This window comes from Phascolarctos cinereus, unplaced genomic scaffold (assembly GCF_003287225.1).
Source record: "Phascolarctos cinereus isolate Bilbo 61053 unplaced genomic scaffold, phaCin_HiC Scaffold_4;HRSCAF=312, whole genome shotgun sequence".
Lineage (NCBI taxonomy): Eukaryota > Metazoa > Chordata > Mammalia > Diprotodontia > Phascolarctidae > Phascolarctos > Phascolarctos cinereus.
Window position 1 is genome coordinate 250392100 of NW_027555847.1, and position 18239 is coordinate 250410338.

Consider the following 18239-nt stretch of genomic DNA (forward strand, 5'->3'; position numbering starts at 1 on the left):
CCATCCCCCTTCTAAATTTCCATATTACCATCAACAGCACCATACTACCAGTCACCCAGATTCCCCACTTTGGTGTCATTTTTTTTTTTTGGCTAGACAATAGGATTAAGTGACTTGCCCAGAGTCACACAGCTAGTAAGTGTTATGTGTCTGAGACCGCATTTGAACTCAGGTCCTCCTGACTCCAGGGCCAGTGCTCTATCTACTGCACCACCCAGCTGCCCCTGGTGTCATCTTTGACACCTCACTTTCAACCCACAAATACAAACTGTTGCCAATATTTTTCATTTCTACCTTCATGTTTCTTGTTTATATCCCCTTTTCTCCACTCACATAGTCATCCCTCTGGTACAAGGACCATTTCTACCATCCTTTCTTTCATATGTCCCCTTCTTTCTCCTCACACAGATATAACCCCAAGTAGAGGCCCTCATTACCTCTCACTAGATTATTGCAATAACCTGCTGGTTGGTCTGCCTGCCACAAGTCTCTCCATACTCCAGTCTATCCTCCATTTAGTTGCCAAACTGATTTTTCCTAAAGCACAGGTCTGGATGGAATACTATTATGCTATAAGAAATGACTAGCAAGATGTTTTCCGAAAATCTTGGACTTCTATGAACTGATGCAAAATGAAATGAGCAGAACCACATGAACATTGTACACAGTAACAGCAATATTGAACAATGATCATCTGTGAATGACTTAGGCTATTCTCAGCAATACAATGATCCAAGACAATTTTAAAGGACTTATGATGAAAAAAGCCACCCACTTCCAGTGAAAGAACTGATGGAGTCTGAATACAGATTGAAACATTTTTAAAAACTTTATTATTCTGTTTCCATATTAGTTATTTTGTACAAGACTTGGACAAAGAAATGAACAAAGGAAGGAAGGAAGGAAGGAAGAAAGAGAGAGAGAAAGAGAAAGAAAGAAGAAAGGAGAAAAAGAAAGAAAGAGAAAAAGAAAGAAAAAGTAAGAAAGAAAGAAAGAAAGGAAGGAAGGATAACATGTTTCAGCCTACATTCAGACACTATCAGTTCTTTCTCTGGAGATGGATAGCATGCTTCATCATGAGTCCTTGGTCTGTGTTTTCTTTTGCAACACGGCAAGGTGGAAATGTTTCACATGACTGTACCTATATAATCTATATCAAATTGTTTGCCTTCTCAAGGAAGAAGGAAGAGGGAGAGAATTTGGAATTCAAAATTAAAAAAAAAAAGGATGTGAAAAGTTTTTGTTTCTGTGTAATTGAGAAAAAAATAAAAATTAAAAAAAAATAAAGCAGAGGTCTGATCACAGTCACCTTCCTTCTCAATAAACTTCAGGGGATCCTTATTACCTCCAGAGCAAATATGAAATCCTCTGTCATTTAAAGCTCTTCATAATCTGGCCCCTTCCTACCTTTCTAGGCTTATACATGCCATAATTGAACTCTTCTGGCCTGCTTGCTGTTCCTTGTACACAATGCTCCATCTCTGAACTCAGTGCCTTTGCATTGCTGACCCGGCATGCCTGAAATATTGTTCTTCCTCACCTTTGCCCCTTAGTTTCCCTGGTTGTCTTAAGACATAGCTCAAATCCCAGCTTCTACAGGAGGCTTTTCCTGGATGCCCCCACCTACTAAAGCTTTCCCTCTGACCTTTCATCTATTCTTTATGTATTTTTTACATGCACCTTGTTATCTTCATAGGGTTAGGGTTAGATGACTTACCCAGGATCATATAGTAGGTGTCCAAGGCTGGATTTAAACTCAGGTCTTCCCAACTGTAGGGATAGCACTCTATTCACTGCATCACATAGCAGTGGGAAAAAAGTAAAAAAGAATTTTAGAAAGAGTTATAAGAGACCACTGCGATCTTAGAATATCAAGACAAATGCTACCGTTACTGTTGATATTTGGAGGACAAATTCTTGTAAATACAGCCCTGGGTGACTTAAAGGGTGTAGTCTATAGGAAAATTAATTGTCAAAAAAGAAGAGACCACCTTGATATGAGCTGTCATGAGGCTTCACAATTGTGGCTTGCCAGCTATCCCCCACTGGGCCTGTAAAATGCTGAGCTGGAAGGTCACAGGCCAAACTGTCAAGTTTCTGTTCCATTTCAGCATTTTGGTATGTGCCTTTTTCCTCCACACTTTTCTGACGGACATAAGAATCTTGCCCCAAATTCTGATTGTCTGGGTTGGCAGGGAAAGGGTCGAAGGGAAGAGAATTTTTTTCTCTCACTGGCTGTGCCTGACACAGGAGGAGAGGGGCTGGGGCCTCAGCCTCCTTTCCCCTCAGGCAGCTGGGGCCTCCCCTTACCTGACCCTGTGGGGTTCCAAACCAGACCCATCAGAAGCCCAGAAGCTAGCCTGAAGACTTGGGAGCTAACAAGCTCTGGGAGGCCTAAGTTCAAAATAGGATTCAAACATATAAAGGAACATTCTCAATAAAATTGGCATATGAGATTAGGAAGGACCAATGAGAAAAATATCAAGCTGTTTCAGGTAGTTAGTTCCATTTCTTTCTTTTCTTTTTTTGTTTTTGCTCAGGCATTCAGGATTAAGTGACTTGCCCAGGGTCAACAGCTAGTAAGTGTTGATCAGGTGTCTGAGGTCGCATTTGAACTCAGGTCCTGACTCCAAGGCCAGTGCTCTATACACTGAGCCACCTAGCTGCCCCATTAGTTCCATTTCTTTAAAAATGCTTTCTCCATGAAAGACTTACCTTGCTTATTCATGTTTTAAGTTTAGTGGTTTATTGTTAAAAGTATTTCTCTTAGGGGCAGCTAGGTGGTGCAGTGGATAGAGCTTTGGCCTTGGAGTCAGGAGGATCTGAGTTCAAATCTGACCTCAGACTTACTAGCTGTGTGACCCTGGGCAAGTCACTTAACCCCAATTGCCTCACAAAAAAAAAAAATTCTCCTAACCAAAGTGGGGGAAAAAAGTGTGATAAACTTGATTCAATCAATCAACAAGTTATTAAGCACCTACTATATGCTGGGCTCTGGGGTATTATAAATACAAAGAACAATACAATCCCTACTCACAAGCATATATCCATCCATCCATATAAATATAAAACATAAATATAAAGTGTATAAGTACAAATATATACGAAGTAGTTAGATGCAGGGTAGGGAGGCTACTTATCAGTTGCAGGCAGAGTGCTGCGTCAAGAAAGGCTGATGCCAAAACTGTCTTAAAGGAAGAGATGCATTTGCCCCAGATGTATCCTCCCCATTCCCCATTAGGCACGGGGCACTGTCAGGAACAAGGTATGGAGCCTGAAGATGAAACAAGAAATGTTGTATGTGAGGAACACATGGCAGCTAGGGGGTGCAGCAGATAGAATGTTGGTCCTAGAGTCATGGAGACTCTTCTTCATGAGTTCAAATCTGACCTCAGACAGATACTCGCTGTGTGACCCTGGGCACTTCACTTAACCCTGTTTGCTTCAGTTTCCTCATCCGTAAAATGTGCTAGAGAAGGAAATGGCAAACCACTCCGGTATCTTTGCCAAGAAAACCCCCAATGGGGTCATGAAATGTCAGACACAACTGAAAAATGACTCAGCATGTGAGAAACGGAACAGAGAGAAGGCCAGTCTGGCGGGGATCGCACAGTATAGAAGGGAGAACTTTTTCAGTGAAAGCTGGAAAATAGTGTGGGGACAAAGTGATAGAACTTTATTTTAGGTGATCAGAGCAATAGCTTAACCCTTAATTAGGAGATTCTATAACTGTGGCATCATACCTAAAAACACAGGTTGAGTTACTCTGAAAATGCACATTAACCCCTTCGGAAAGGTTAACTCTGCAAGCTTTGTTGGTAAGATGACACAGCTCTGAGGTCTTGCCATTTAATTTCTAATTTGGAGCTTGAATTTTCTTTTGTTTTGTTTTTGGAGGCTGGGTCCCCCTATCTTGGAAGCACAGCAGCCCAGCCTGATCAGCCCGGAAGCCTTGACACCACCCGTTTCTACCTTGGGCTGCTTTGCCCTTTCTTCGGGCAGCCCTGGGGCTTCTCATTCTCGAGAATGGTGATCTCGGTGAATCATTTTGGTCGTGTCCAAATCTCTGTGACCACACTTGGGGTTTTCTTGGCAAAGATACTGGAATGGTTTGCCATTTCCTTCTTTGGCTCATTTTACTGATGAGGAATCTAAGGTAAATAGTGCTAAATGACTTGCCCAGGCTCAGACAGTTAGTAAATGTCTGAGGCTGGATTTGAACCCAGGTCCACTCCGACTCAAGGGCAGGCACTTTACTGTGCCACCTAGGGGTAGGGTAAGGTATCACTATATTGGTGCCAGATTTAATGTAGAAACTCAATCAACTTTAGCCCTACTATAACTCAGAACTTCCAAGTGCAATCAATCCCCCAGTCTCAGCCTTCCCTAGCAGCAGGGATTACACCTGATGAATCTTAGTCTTTGCATTATATCCAGGCACTCAATTGCTTCCCTCCTCCTCCTCACCAATATCAGAAGCCTTCCTCCTTTGCTCCACCTACCAGCCTCTTCCCTTTCACTCATCTCATTCTGATCCTCCCCTGACTTCCGGGACTAGGGACCATTCACTAACACAAGCACAAATTTTATAAATGTGTCACCACAGAGGAAATATTGGTATAATTGGATTGACTCTTTTTTTGTTTTATTTTGGTGAGACTATCTATGTCTATCAGTCATTTCTAACAGTTCTCTGGTCAGCCATGCACAGTAGATGGGCAAATTGGAAGGCTGGATAGAATGTGGAAGATGGGAGAGACATTTTCTAAAAGCAGTTGACTAATATTTCTGCACCCTCTACACTAGAGTTGGGCATTCCTGCAGGCAAGAAGACCAGAGTTCAAATCTGTCCATAGACACATATTAGCTTATGTGACCCTGGGCAAACACTCACCCTGCTTACCTCAGTTTCCTCATCTGCAAAATGGGAATAACAATAGCATGTACTTCCCTGGGTTGTTGTGAGGATCAAATGAAATGCCTATGCAGCACTCTGTGAACCTTAAAGTGCTATATAAACATAAGCTATTATTGTTTTCACATCTTGCTGTGTCCTTAGGTCGTTTCTTAGGCTTCACAAATATGGCATAGACTGGTTATGGTCCCTATTCAGATTAGTTTTGGTTGCAATGTGACAGACCAGAACTAACTGGACTATTTGTATATGACTAATTATTCCCGTAAGTACCTATGGGGCACAGTGGATAGAGGGCCTGGCCTGAAATCATGAACATCTGAGTTCAAATCCAGCCTCAAACACTTACTGGTTGTGTGATCCTGGGCAAGTCACTTAATCTGTTTACTTCAATTTTCTTATCTGCAAATTGGGATAATAATAGCACCTGCCTTCCAGGGTTGACATGAAGATAAAAGGAGATGATAAAGTGCTTGGCACATTGTAATCACTATATAAATGTTAACTATTATTATTATTTTTATTATTCTTACAGCACTTAGTACAGTGCCTAGCATATGGTAAGAGCTATAACAATGTTAGCTATTATTAAAGCTGGTACCAGAAAGGCATCAAACTCATATATCAGGCAAAAAATAATAACACTTAATTAAGACCACACACATGAAAATTTATAAAGATAAGCTCATTTATTCAAGTCATTAATGAATTTAAAGGCAAAAAAAATACAGTTCTCATCTGTTATGAATATCGAGGCTGGAATACCCATTTTCCCAGCTCTTAAAATTGTATATATACACACATATACACGTGCACACACACAAAAGTTAACCAAAAAAAAGTGCAAAGCAGAATTAGGATTTGAAGACAAACCAAATGACCCCATAACAAGCAACTGTAATGTTTACAGTTCAAAGTAACAGTATAACATACCTAACTCTGAGTACAAGCTCAAGAAAAGCCAGGTATTTGTACTTTCTTTTATGCTGAAATTATGTTGTGTGTACTTTTCATTAGTTTCCTAAAGACCAGCAATGGAACAGGTAAAATAATGGAAACACAAATGATAATTTCACAGTCACAATTCACTTGTGGATAAAAAAAATGCTCATAGAAAACCAGACCTTGAAAGATCCCAGAGAGAGAAAGAGAGTGAGAGAGAGAGAGACAGAGAGAGAGAGAGAGAGACAGAGAGAGAGAGAGAGGAGAGAGAGAGAGAGAGAGAGAAGAGAGAGAGAGAGAGGGAGAGGGAGAGAGAGAGAGAGAGAGAGAGAGAGAGAGAGAGAGAGAGAGAGAGAGAGAGAGAGAGAGAGAGAGAGAGAGAGAACAATGACTGCATTTCATGGACTGGTGGAGTCCAGTGGGAATTTCACAGTCTAACAGATGTGTCCCATGAACATTCAGCGACAGCTAACTCTCCTGAAGAATCCTTAGAAGGCCAGGAAATGAGTAGGGACTGGAAAGATATTTGTTTTCCCTTGTGCAGAGGATGATCTTACACACTCAAATGTTTGAGAGTGATATGAAGAAATATGAAATAGTCTGTGAATGAGGTTTTAGGATTTGGTATTTAAATTAAAAATAGGCACCAGAGAAGTTGCTATTCTGGGTTTCTGCTCCTTTTTTTTTTTTAAGGCACTTTATAAAATAATCCTGGTCATGATGTGACCTGGGAAAGAGAGACCATGAATTCTTAAGATTTGCATCACCCTCTTTCCCAAAGCTATGTTCCTACGGAAAGCATTTTTGGCTCTGAGAACACAGCTGTTAGGATTAAAAACTTAATAGAACAATTTCTTTGTGTTGCATAGCTGTTGCGGTAGTAGAAAACAGATTTTAAAAATAATAACTTTTTTTTGGGGGGGAGAAAGTTTAAAAAATTATTGGGAATTTGCAAAGTGAGAACCACAGCTATGATTTAAGAGACTGGGAGTGGGGGTATCCACTGGTATTTGGGGGCCAGGCAGTTGCTACACTTATAAAGGAAGGAAAACAAACAGTCTTCAGTTTTTCAGGCATATCAAGATTTCCAATGATTCTCCTCTGTTCAGCCACCACACAGCAGATGGGCAAGTTGGAAGGCTGGAGTGTGGGAGATGGGAGGGGCTTTAAGACCATATCCCTCATTTTACATAGGAATAAACTCTGGTCCACTTAAGGCTAGTGTTCTAAGGTCACATGGTGAATAAATAACAAAGCTTGTCTAGAACTTGGGTCTCCTGACACCTAGGCCTCAGCTCTAGAGTTAGGGCTTTGGGCAAATATACTTTTGAACCTAGTCAGTTTAACCAGTCTTAGCTCAGGCTGAATATTCAGGGATTTCTGGGTGGAAAATTTCTCATTTTGCCTCCTGTTCTGATGTGCTAAAATCCCAAGGAACAGGTTTAAGTAACAGCATAGTGCTAATAAGGCTTACAAAGTGATTAACATACAATTATCTCACATAACCCTCACAACAACCCTGTGAGGTAGGTAAGGTAGGTATCATTTATCTCTGTTTTACAAAGAGAAAAGCAAGGCTTTGATGACTTGCCTTACAGGTCACAAAGCTTGAAGAATCAGCATTGTTGGAATTCCAAAACCAGTGTTCTTTCCCCCACACCACGCAACTACAATTGTGGGTTATTGGATCTTATAGATTATTTGCACCATTATTAAAGCCACTGTAGAAAAAGTTGAGGGGTGGTGAAAGTTGTAAGCACCTGAGTTAAGCCTGGGCTAAAGTTTGTGAGGAGAAGGGAGATGCTACATGGATGAAAGAGGCCACCAGCAATCTTAGGAAACAGGAAGGTGGCGGGAAGGAAAAACTGAATGCATGGGGGAAACATGGCAGAAAGTAAAATGACAAGGGAAGAGAGGAGTTGGAGGGAGAAGAGTTTGAGAAACAAGAAGAAAAAAACGGATTGGTTTGGTAGGGGCTGACACAGACACTGCCTTGGTTGATACTTGGTATTCCAGTGCCATGAGCTTATTCCCAGACAAGATAGACCCTAAGAGTCCTCAAGGGCTGTAAAAAAATCTGGGAATATATATACTGAAAACAGTATTACCATCCACATCTATAATGAAACAGGGCACTCCACTCAGCTTGGCTTGCACGCTATCTCAGGCCAGTGTCTGTCCAGGTAAGCTTTCACTTTGTAATTAAGAAGTGATTTCCCAAAGAAAAAAAAAATGCTGTCTAACCATAAGGCAATTTTTGGACTGTTCTATGTCCTACTCTGAAAAGGGAAGTCCCTGTCTCAGAGGTTAAGCAGGTGGTCCCTTTGGCACTAGAGATCTGTCCTACCAAAGGGAAGGCAGAAGACTCTCCAGTATGCCTGGCAAACCAACATGTGGGTATAACAAACGAGACAATCCACAGCCTCATGTGAAAGACTTTTAAGTTCTCTTTTCTCTCAGTAAAGTGAAAAGGCATTAATACTGAATACAGCATACACATATTTTTGCCCCAACAACTCTTAACCTCAATGACATTTAAAACATTACAATTAAAGTGTATATAGGAAAATTCAAGTTTATGTCACGCTACCAGAAGAGAGAGTCTTCTTCAAAACCTAGAGAATACTAAACAACTGTGTAAAACCTGAATCAAAACAGATCACTTTATCCCACAATTACAACCTGATTTGTTCATTTTAAACAATACAAACTGCTATTAAAACATATTTGTCGGTCCTTAAAGAAATAAGGCAATTTAGAGACTGAGCACTAAACAATCTAGCAACCAGCATCTGCTCTGAGGGCTAAAATCCCTCAGAATTAAAATTTGGGGGAGACAAAAAATATCTAATACTACAATAATTGCTATAGTTGAGTTAAACTTTAAACAAATAGTACTTGAAAAGCAAACTGAACAGGGCATTTAAATTGCACTCATTCTCTGTAAAATTTTGGTATTTGTTATAATATGTGAAAGAAAATACATCATCTGCAATGCAGTCCAAGAAAAAATTCATAGCATCACCTGGGGGAACAGCTCTGGTACAGATATGTCTAACTAGAGATGAGTAGATGGGAGGTACACAGGCTTTTCTGATACAATCAGAGGATGGCAGAGAATAAGAAGCCCACTGCCCTTAGCACAGAGGAAATACAAAGGTCAAGAACAGGGGATCCAAGAGAGTTGCTGAGGGAGCAGGAGAGTAGCTCAAGAAAGCCAATGGGGCAGAGGAGAATGGGTTCTGTTCACAAGCAGGATAGTACTTACAAATGGGAATAGGCAATGTAGATAAAAGGAACACTGGCTAAAATAATGCCAGAAGGGAGTAAGATAGAGAATAGGAAAAGGAAGAGGCCAGAGGTCAGAGCTGAAGAAAGGGGATGGACAAGAAAGGGTCAAGACAGCTGGTAGAGGCAAATTATAGACATACAGCAATCAGCAGAATGGAGCACCTTTTAATGAGTCTGGCAGATTTTACTTCTTTGGTTCTTAAAGGATCTTGGGTCCTTCTTATACTTGACCCCCTATGACTTGAGCTTGGCAGGGGAGCCCTGTTAAGACCGTCTTTGCCTTCAGTAGTCAAGAGTATCCCATTATGCAGTTGGCTCTCAGTTCTCTCCACCCAGTATGTAGTGTTAGCTGCCATATTGGTTATGAATCAAGGACGGTCTACATCACAAACTTTGCTTTTCCCTAAAATCCACAGGAGTAGGGATGTAGATGAGATAGTAATGGAAAGTGGAAGAATGGTAGGAGAAGGGTGGAGCTAGAAGAGAAAGCCCAACTGCTTTGTGATCCAGACTATGGAGGATGGTTCAGTGTTTTGGGGAAGGACACACTGAATACAGGTTATGGGTACTGAGCTATGCCTGGCCCTCTACTTGCAAGGGCCCTTCATAATTTACATGCTATTTATAGCCTATCTTGGTCTACTAAAAGGTGGTCTGACAGTTAGTCTGAATAGCATCTAGTTCCCTCAAGTAATTATATATTATGGGGAAAAGGCAGAGAGAAACTGTGGAAGACAGGTTAAAGTCTTACTTGGAGTGGAATGAGGTGTTCTGAGGACATCAATAGTGATTATGAAGTTTAAAAAAAAAGTCAATCCTGGGGAAGACACACCCACCACCTGTCCTGGTGACAGGAGGAGGTATAATTGTCCAAGTAGTATTACAATGTCCAAATGGCATAATCTATTCACCACTCCTTGATTATAGTGAGCAAAGGACAAGTATATTTTTTGCGGGCAAAGCTGTGGACGGGGTATTGAAAGATGAGATGAACTAAGGGCTGCCGTCAGATGAGACGTGTAGGGAGACCACTTAGCCAAAAGATATTGCTAAGGAAAATCGAGCTATGGAGAAAGTAGATAAAGGGTGGAGCAGGTATGAAATCAGGCTATTTTTGAAAGGGTGTCTAACACTACAATGATGACACCATAGCCCTAAAGATTAATTTTTTAAAAAAAGATTCACCATAAGACCCAGGGATGCTATAACCTATGGACTGAAGGAAAAGTACAGGAGGTTTGGGGCAGCTAGGTGGCACAGTAGATAGAGCCCTGGCTCTGGAGTCAGGAGGACCTGAGTTCAAATCCGGCCTCATAGACTTGATCACTTGATACTTACTAGCTGTGTGACTCTAGGCAAGTCATTTAACCCCAGCTGCCTCACAAAAAAAAAAGTAAAGAAGGCTTGAAAGCAAGGAGAGCTATAGGACCCTGTTGAGTTTCCTAGTTTAATCTTTGGCAAATTGAATAAGATGAAATTCAATAGTGATAAATATGAAGAATCCAAGTGTATTTGGATTTTTTTAAAAAACAATTTCAAAAGTACAAGGTGGGACAGGCCTGGGTATAGACAGCAGCTATTCTGAAAAAGATGTAAGGTCTTACTGAATTCCAAGCTTAACGAGTCAGCAGAGTGAGAACAGCATTTCAAAAACAGCCCTCGTGGGCTGCATTAAGACGAGCATAAACTTCCAGGGACAGGAAAGTATAGTTCCACCGTACTTTGCCCTCACTGGATCTTATCTGGAGTCTTGTGTTTCAGTTCAAGAACAACACTGATAAATCAGAGGGAGTGCCCAGAGGAAGTCTGGTGAAGGGTCTCGAGGGCATGTCACAGGAAGTCCCGTTGGAAGAACTGGGCGTGTTGAACTGGAGAAGGCTTGGGGTGACACAGCAGCTGACTTCAAGCCTATGAAAGATTATCCTGCGGAAAGGGGATTAGATTGGTCCCAGAAGATGGAACTAGCAGCAATGGGTAGAAGCTGCCTAGGCAAACTGAGGCTTCATATCAGGAAAAGCTTCCAGACAACGAGAGTAGTCTAAAAGTAGAATAAGCAGGATGCCTTGAGAGGGGGTAGGCTGCCCCTCCTTGGAGGTCTTCAAGGTGAGGCTAAGTGACCATTTGTTCTGCATAGTGAGGATTCCTTCCAAGAATGAGTTGGGTTTTTTTTTTAATTGCTTGCTTTTTTTTTTGGGGGGGAGCAAGTGAGGTTAAGTGACTTGCCCAGGATCACACAGCTAGCAAGTGTCTGGGGCCACATTTGAACCTGATCAGGTCCTCCTGACTCCAGGACCAGTGCTCTCATGGATGAATTTAGCTATGTATGAGGTCCCTTCCAACTCTCACATTCTAGCATTCTGTGTTGATGTCACAGCAGGCTTATGGCCACTGGAAGTCCCGCTTGACCAGATGGATAGTTTTGAAGAAACCAACATGACCTTCAGGTAAGATTCCATGACAAAAGTCCTTCGCTATCAAAACCACATTTTTGAAATTAAAATTTAAAAAAGCAAAAAACTCATATTTTGCAAAAGAATAAGACTAGACGAATGTATATGTATAGCCCATATCAGATTGCATGCCATCTTGAGAAGGGAGGTGGGGAATCCGGAGGGAGAGAAAAATTTAAAACTCAAAAGCTTATGGAAAGAAATTAAAATAAATTTTTTAAAAATAGAAAAAAATAAGAACAAACAGTTCAGATGAAAGAGTGTGCTTGATGGACTGGATCCTGGAAATAAGTTTCAATGTTATCCAGATAAGATAATGATCTCTGTAAGTCTAATAACATTTAAGAAAATAAAGTTAATCAACTGGCTGGGATGCTAGAGACCCTGCAAAGGCCATACGCGGTTTGACCAGGCATTTTATGGTCAAATCGAATTCATCTGTAAGGTTGTTTTCAGCATCTTTTCCTTCCTTAGAGACAATTGGTTTGGAGGTCTTCCACAGTCTTAGTTTTGAAAAACTCAGGCATGTCTGAGCTAGACAAGCAAGTATGGAACTAGAGAAGAGGGCATTTATCTCATACCACAATGGCATTTACAGGCTTGGTTAGGAAGGACTATGACATCATTTCCCCCATGAACACAACCATAGAGCCCAGTAAGTGTCCTAAACAGATGAATTCCTAGCACAGGATGGTCTCCAGGTGACGCTGACTATCTGGATTCCTCAGTAAACCCTAAGATGAAGTTGAAGAGTTTGTGTTTCCTGAGAAATTGTCCTAGGTATTAAAGGCCATGTATGAGGGGCTTCTCTTACAAGGAGATGGATCTGGGACCAATAAAGAAGCTGCCCTTGCTGGTTTAGAGTTTAGGCAAACCAAAGGCTTGGGTTAAGAACCTCTTTTTGTCAGGTAGCTGAATCTGAAGAGGGTATTCAGTGGGAAAAGGACAGGACCTGAGAAGAGGCTCCACTGGACTCTACCTAAGAATGTGTTCCTTCCTTTGAGGTTTCCTCTTGTACTTGGATAGGGCTGTTCATAGAACAATGGACACTCTGCCTCACAAAACAAGCAAGGAGGTCTTCCTTTAGGCTCTAGATCTATTCTCTAAGAATGGACTCTACTTAATGCAGACTTTTTATACTAAGGAAGGAGACAGCAAAGTAGGAAAGAACAGGAGGCTCTGGTGTAAACCGTTGGTCGGTTGAAGAAAATCTAGGTAAGAGTTGAATTGCCTCTCTCGTTAGAAACACTGATCAATGAGGTATGACGGATACAGGCCAGCTGTACCTGAGCATGCTGAGTGGGGTCAACCAGGTTTTCTGGGTCACGGGCCAGCTAGAGCAGTTTAATTTCAATTCCAATTTAGATGTTAGCTTAACAACAAAAGGGCTTTGCTCTTCCTGTAGCTGCTGGATGGTGGATTGGCAATCACCTCTTCCCGTGGATAAGTCTCTGGGTTGGTCCAACTGTGGACCACCCTCATTGATGAAGAAACTGAATGGATTCAGAGATAGGCAGGAAGAACACAGTATGACTGTAGGCAGAAAACAACTATCTAGTGATGGTAGATGAATGAGGCAATTGAAGAGAATCCCATTTAGAGATAGTCTATGGAAAAGTTTATGTGTTAAGAGGTGCATGAAGAGCTACAGTAAAGCTCTGAAAAACTGGAAAGTTCCTCAGTTTTCCTGTTCAATCTTTCAAGGAGAATATTGGTACAGGAAGCTAGTGGGCTGATGGGGAGATGCAGACTGGGTGGGCATCTGAACCTGGAATCAGAAAATCACAAGACTCTTTGGCCAAGACTGAAGGGCAAATTTGTCCTCAAATCAGACCCCTAACAGCTAGAATTCTCCCATTTTTAGGCCTGTAATGCACGAAAGGAACTGTGAGAGCCTCTATACCAGTAAGCAATGTGACCAGTCTATGTCTACAATAAACCATGTCGGAGCTCTGGAACAGACAGGTTTCACTGGTGCCAGTGCCAGAAGAAGGCAAGAAAGATCCATTTGGAACCATTGAGTCAACCAGGCTTACTTGTGGCACGAGGAAGAAAAAGAGCAATGTTCAAGTCAAGTACTAATGAATCCACCTATATTGGGAGAAGGTACAAGGGACTAATCTGACAAGGCCAGCCAAGCAGATTCAGTCAAGGCACAATTTGGAAGCAAGAGACCTAAGATCCCAGCAGCAAAGGAAGGAAAATAGGAAAGGAATGAGGATGAGGAAGAGTCAGTAATGAGGAAGGTAGAGGTTAGAGTCAGGTCAGGCTGTTGAATGACATAGGAGAACTACAGATGATGCCAACTAAAGACTAAAGTAGGAACTGCAAAAGGGGAGGGCTTTTCAGCAGCCCCACGAGGACTTTTTCTAATACCTCCTTTGGTTCTTAAAGGGCCATAGCCCTTACTAGCTGGTTGGGACCTGGCAACTGATTTCCCAAAGTGTAAACTTGTAAACCAATTTTAGCAGCATTTTCCAGTCCTTCATAAAATTAAATATTACAACAAATTTAAAGCAAAATTCTTCTATATTACATGAAAATTTGGCAGATTGATCCTTGGGAATTAACCACCAATCACTGAAGCTAGAACGCAGTGATTTTTAGCTGTTCACAATTGTCAACTTTTGCAGGGTAACCTGTTAAGAACCATAATCAGATAGTCTCCAACAAGGGTATAAATAACCAACAATACTTATATACAGTCTCTAAAACTTACAGCTAGAAAAGTCGTGTGCTGAGTCAAGTTGGGGGCAAGAAGTCCCACTCGTCCTAGTGATTTGGAAAAGTTTTTGAATAATTACACGAGGCATTCCTGTTCATTCTGATTGTAGTAAAACAGAAGGCAAAAATGGAAAAAATTCCAGCAAGTTTACAAAGAAAGTCAACATGAGTCCTTGACTGTTGTCTTTTATTGAGCTCACTGAGATGCTAACTTGGTGACCCAATATCCACTGTGATTTTGGTATACAGAGGGTATTTCTGAATTTCCATAAGTTGGTATTTAAGTGAGTTCAAACCATCAGAGTTCATGGTCTGCCTAGTGTGTGCAATTCTGTCAAATCTGTAAACAGAAAAACAAACAATGGTGTCAAAATCCAACTCCATAGAAGAGTTATCAAACTGCTCCTTCCTGTTTCCCTTCCCATATTTCCCTGTGCCTTGAATGACCTCCGGGAGGTGGTGCTTGAATTAATCTAGCGACAACTAGAGAGGAGAGACATTCTTCTCAGTTCCCAGGACAGACTGAAACAAAAATATGGAAGGAGAGAGTAACCTCATGTCATGAACTAAGCAGGCTATCAAGGTGTCTACTGGTTTGAACCTGGGCTACTATTCTAGTACTCCTCCCACTCCTTTCCCAAATAACCAGTGCTTGGATGCCTAAACGTCATCACTTTAAATCACCTAGAGAAAGGAACTGAAAACTAAGAACACACCTTTGTGGATTGGGCTCATTTTTTTGGTCTCTTGAATGGCGGATCATCCGACATTTTCCAATGATAGCATTTGGGCGTGATATAGACATGCCTTTATAAATTAATCTGTAAGAGTTAAAAAAAAGAGGACAGTCATAAATAAGTGTAATTTACAATATTTCTTAAATACTGGTTAGCACGGTACAACGATCTGCTAAGCACTCCTTTTCTTGGACAGTATTAAATAAGTGATCCAACAACTACGTTAATTGCAGTTCAATATTTTATCGCTACATTAATTCATCAAACAGGAAGATGATTAAACTTAGTGTGACCAGTGAAAACTCTTTTCTCCCCTTGCCAAGGGGCACTTCACACCTTGAGATGAAATACCGTTTTTATTTTAAAAATAAGTTTTCCCTTTAACTTGTGAAGCACTGTGACTCTATGATGGACAAAAGTTAAGTCATATATAAACTCTCGTTTTCATTAATTCTTCCTTTTTCTATTGTAACTCTACAAAGCTACAACATATCTAGCGCTTACTCGTGGTAATTCAACGATTCATTCAAGGGATATTTATTTGGCATCTATTATGCACACAGAGCACTGTACTATATGCTGTAGGAGACACAAAAATAAATAAGGTACTACCCTGCCCTCAAGGGGCTTACAGCCTAGGAGGAGAGATAAGAAAGGCAAACAAAAACCTACATTGCAAAACAAAATGTTCTATGTACCTAAGAGAATTATAAAGTGCTATGAGAATTCACAAGAGGGAGAGATTATTTTTAGTTGGAAGGATCAGGAAAGGATTAATTCATGAAAGGGATGGTATTGTATCTTGAAAGATGGGTAGGAACCAACAGGCAGGTGTTGGGACCATGAGGATGATCATTCTAGCCATAGGGAAGAGTGTCAGCAAAATTAAAGAAAAGGGAAAAAAGAGGATATACACATAAGATATGTCAAAGATTCCAATGTGGCTGGGACAATAAAACATATGAGGGGGCGCACTATGAGATAAGGTCAGCAATGTAGGTGAAGAGGCAAACCACAGGGGACCTTGAATGTCTTGGCATTCAAAAAATTTGGACCTTATTATACACAGATAGACAGATGCACTCTTGTGCCTGCTGTAATTCACCGTATGACTGAGGATGACAAGTTAAATCTAAATTACATGTGTGTTTTTGTGTGTATATTTAAAACACATATTTCAATAGATGTTTTTGATGAGCTTTTTACCATCTGAGTGATGTTTTTTAAGCCCATTCAAAATACCCACTATTTAACATTTTGGAAATTGCTATCAAAATAGATTTGGATTTTACAGACAAAGGTAATTTTCATTAGCACATAACTGATGAGTTTTTTTTTATTAAACTGTATAAGATTGAATTATAAATTTTCAGTTCCTTCAAAAAAAATCTTTAGGATATCACCTTAAATAAACTAGAATGACAAAACTGTCTAAAGCCAGTAGAATTCAGTGTGGGGAAATAGAAACTCTACCACCTTGTTAGTGGAACTAGAGACTGAAGCAAATGTTTTAGAAAGCAGTATTATAATACCCAATAATATCACAAAACTAATCATGCCTTTTGATCTAAGAATTTCATTACCAGGACTCTATTCAAAAATAGGATTAAAAGGGTAAAGGGACCTACTTGAATAGAAATATTTATAGTTGCTTTGTTTTCCATAATTAAAAAATTGGAAAAACCTGTGTGTCTAAAAATTGGAGGATAGCTGAATAAATTATGGTCTGTTAAAAGAATGGAATCTCATGATGTCATAAAAATGATGAATGGGAGACATATGAAGAAATATGGAAAGATGAAGGTGATGAAAAGTAAAATCACACTGTATACAAACAACTATCATTTTTTGTCAAAGAAAATTAGAAAAAAGGAAAATGGGGCTAAAGATGGTTGAGTTTCTGATGAGTCTAGAAGTAGAGGAAGTATGAGAAGTATTTTTTTTTTGTTTATTATTTATTAGCTCTTCTTGGTTCTGCTTCATTAAAGTCTATGGAATTTAGGTAAGATTTTGCCCCTTGCTTTTGTATGCTTAATTGATTGTTTCTGTTTTAAATTTGCAATAATTAATAGTATAATAATTAAGTTCTTTTAGGGTGACCCAGCACTGGACAGCCAAAATTTGGAAATAACCAAATGAAGGGAGAAATGCACTTTCTAAGGGTGGCAGAAATTTTTTCATGGTTATTTAGACATAGAATTTTAACAAATATTTACCTGTTATAAATATCATCATCTTCACCTCCCCAACCCCAATAGTTATTAGGAAATCCATTTATTTTGAGGAATTGTTCTTTACTTAAAGCAGAGACACCTCCAAAATACTGGTTATAAGGTAAGCTAGAAGGGGGAAAGAAGTAAATAGAGCATTAGTACAACTGACTTTATATCTCTGCAAGAGACTTCAGGTGATCAGTGATACATATACCTTAACACTCATTTCCCCACAGATTTTGTAAACAATCTAATTCAACACAGATGTCTTAAGTCAATAAAATTTTAAGATACTACCTGTGATATCAGACCCTACCACCTGTAAGGATGTCAAATTGGAATACTTTTATCTTTAGAAAAGGTAACTTTTGAAGAAACTTAATGAAAGGTTTTGTCAAGAGTTAGTGGTTGAGGTGGGACATAAACCCACTCTTCCCTCACTCCAAGGTTCAGAGGATCTATCTATCTCTCCAGATTTCCGTTTTCTTAGTTTATTCTAGAAGTACGAAGTTATTGTCTATGAGGTCCACTCCAATGGATCTAGGATTACTTCTCAAAGTCTCTTAAATGAGGATGAGGGGGTTGGGAGGGAGATTCAGGGCTAACACCCTCCTCCCAAAAGAAACCTTATAGAAAATGAAAAAATACTTAGGGGTAGGAAGAGAAGACACAACCTGTGATTTCACTGGTGCAAGGAATTCCAGAGAGGAACATCTAAACTTCTACCAATGCAACTTAAAATTATTAGTGAAATGCCTGGAGGGCACTGAGGGTTAAATAACTAACTGCAAGGTCACACAACAATCAGAGGTGGGATTTGAACCTTGTCTCACTGCAGAGCCAATCCTCTACCCAGTAAACTAATTGGCTTCTGCAAAAATTTTTGAATATATATCTTTGTTGGATAGGCTAAGCTCCTTTTATCTCAGATCTTTTAGAAAACACCCATCTGACTGAGATATCTTTA

The 18239-nt window shown here is 40.2% G+C and overlaps 1 protein-coding gene across 2 annotated transcripts in view; it reads right to left on the minus strand.

Moving 5' to 3' along the window:
- Positions 1 to 8281: 8281 nt before the first annotated feature.
- The window catches only part of B4GALT1 (beta-1,4-galactosyltransferase 1), an 88720-nt gene continuing 78762 nt past the window's right edge, over positions 8282 to 18239 (minus strand). Inside the window, exons 4-6 of one of the 2 annotated variants that reach the window (XM_020967325.2) lie at positions 17276 to 17398; positions 15039 to 15143; positions 8282 to 14662 (exon numbers count right to left, since the gene is read on the minus strand). In XM_020967325.2, the coding sequence (XP_020822984.1) occupies positions 14530 to 14662; positions 15039 to 15143; positions 17276 to 17398 (361 nt within the window). In that variant the 3' untranslated portion in view covers positions 8282 to 14529. The remainder of the gene's footprint in view (positions 14663 to 15038; positions 15144 to 17275; positions 17399 to 18239) is intronic. The other variant, XM_020967327.2, reaches the window with a different exon arrangement.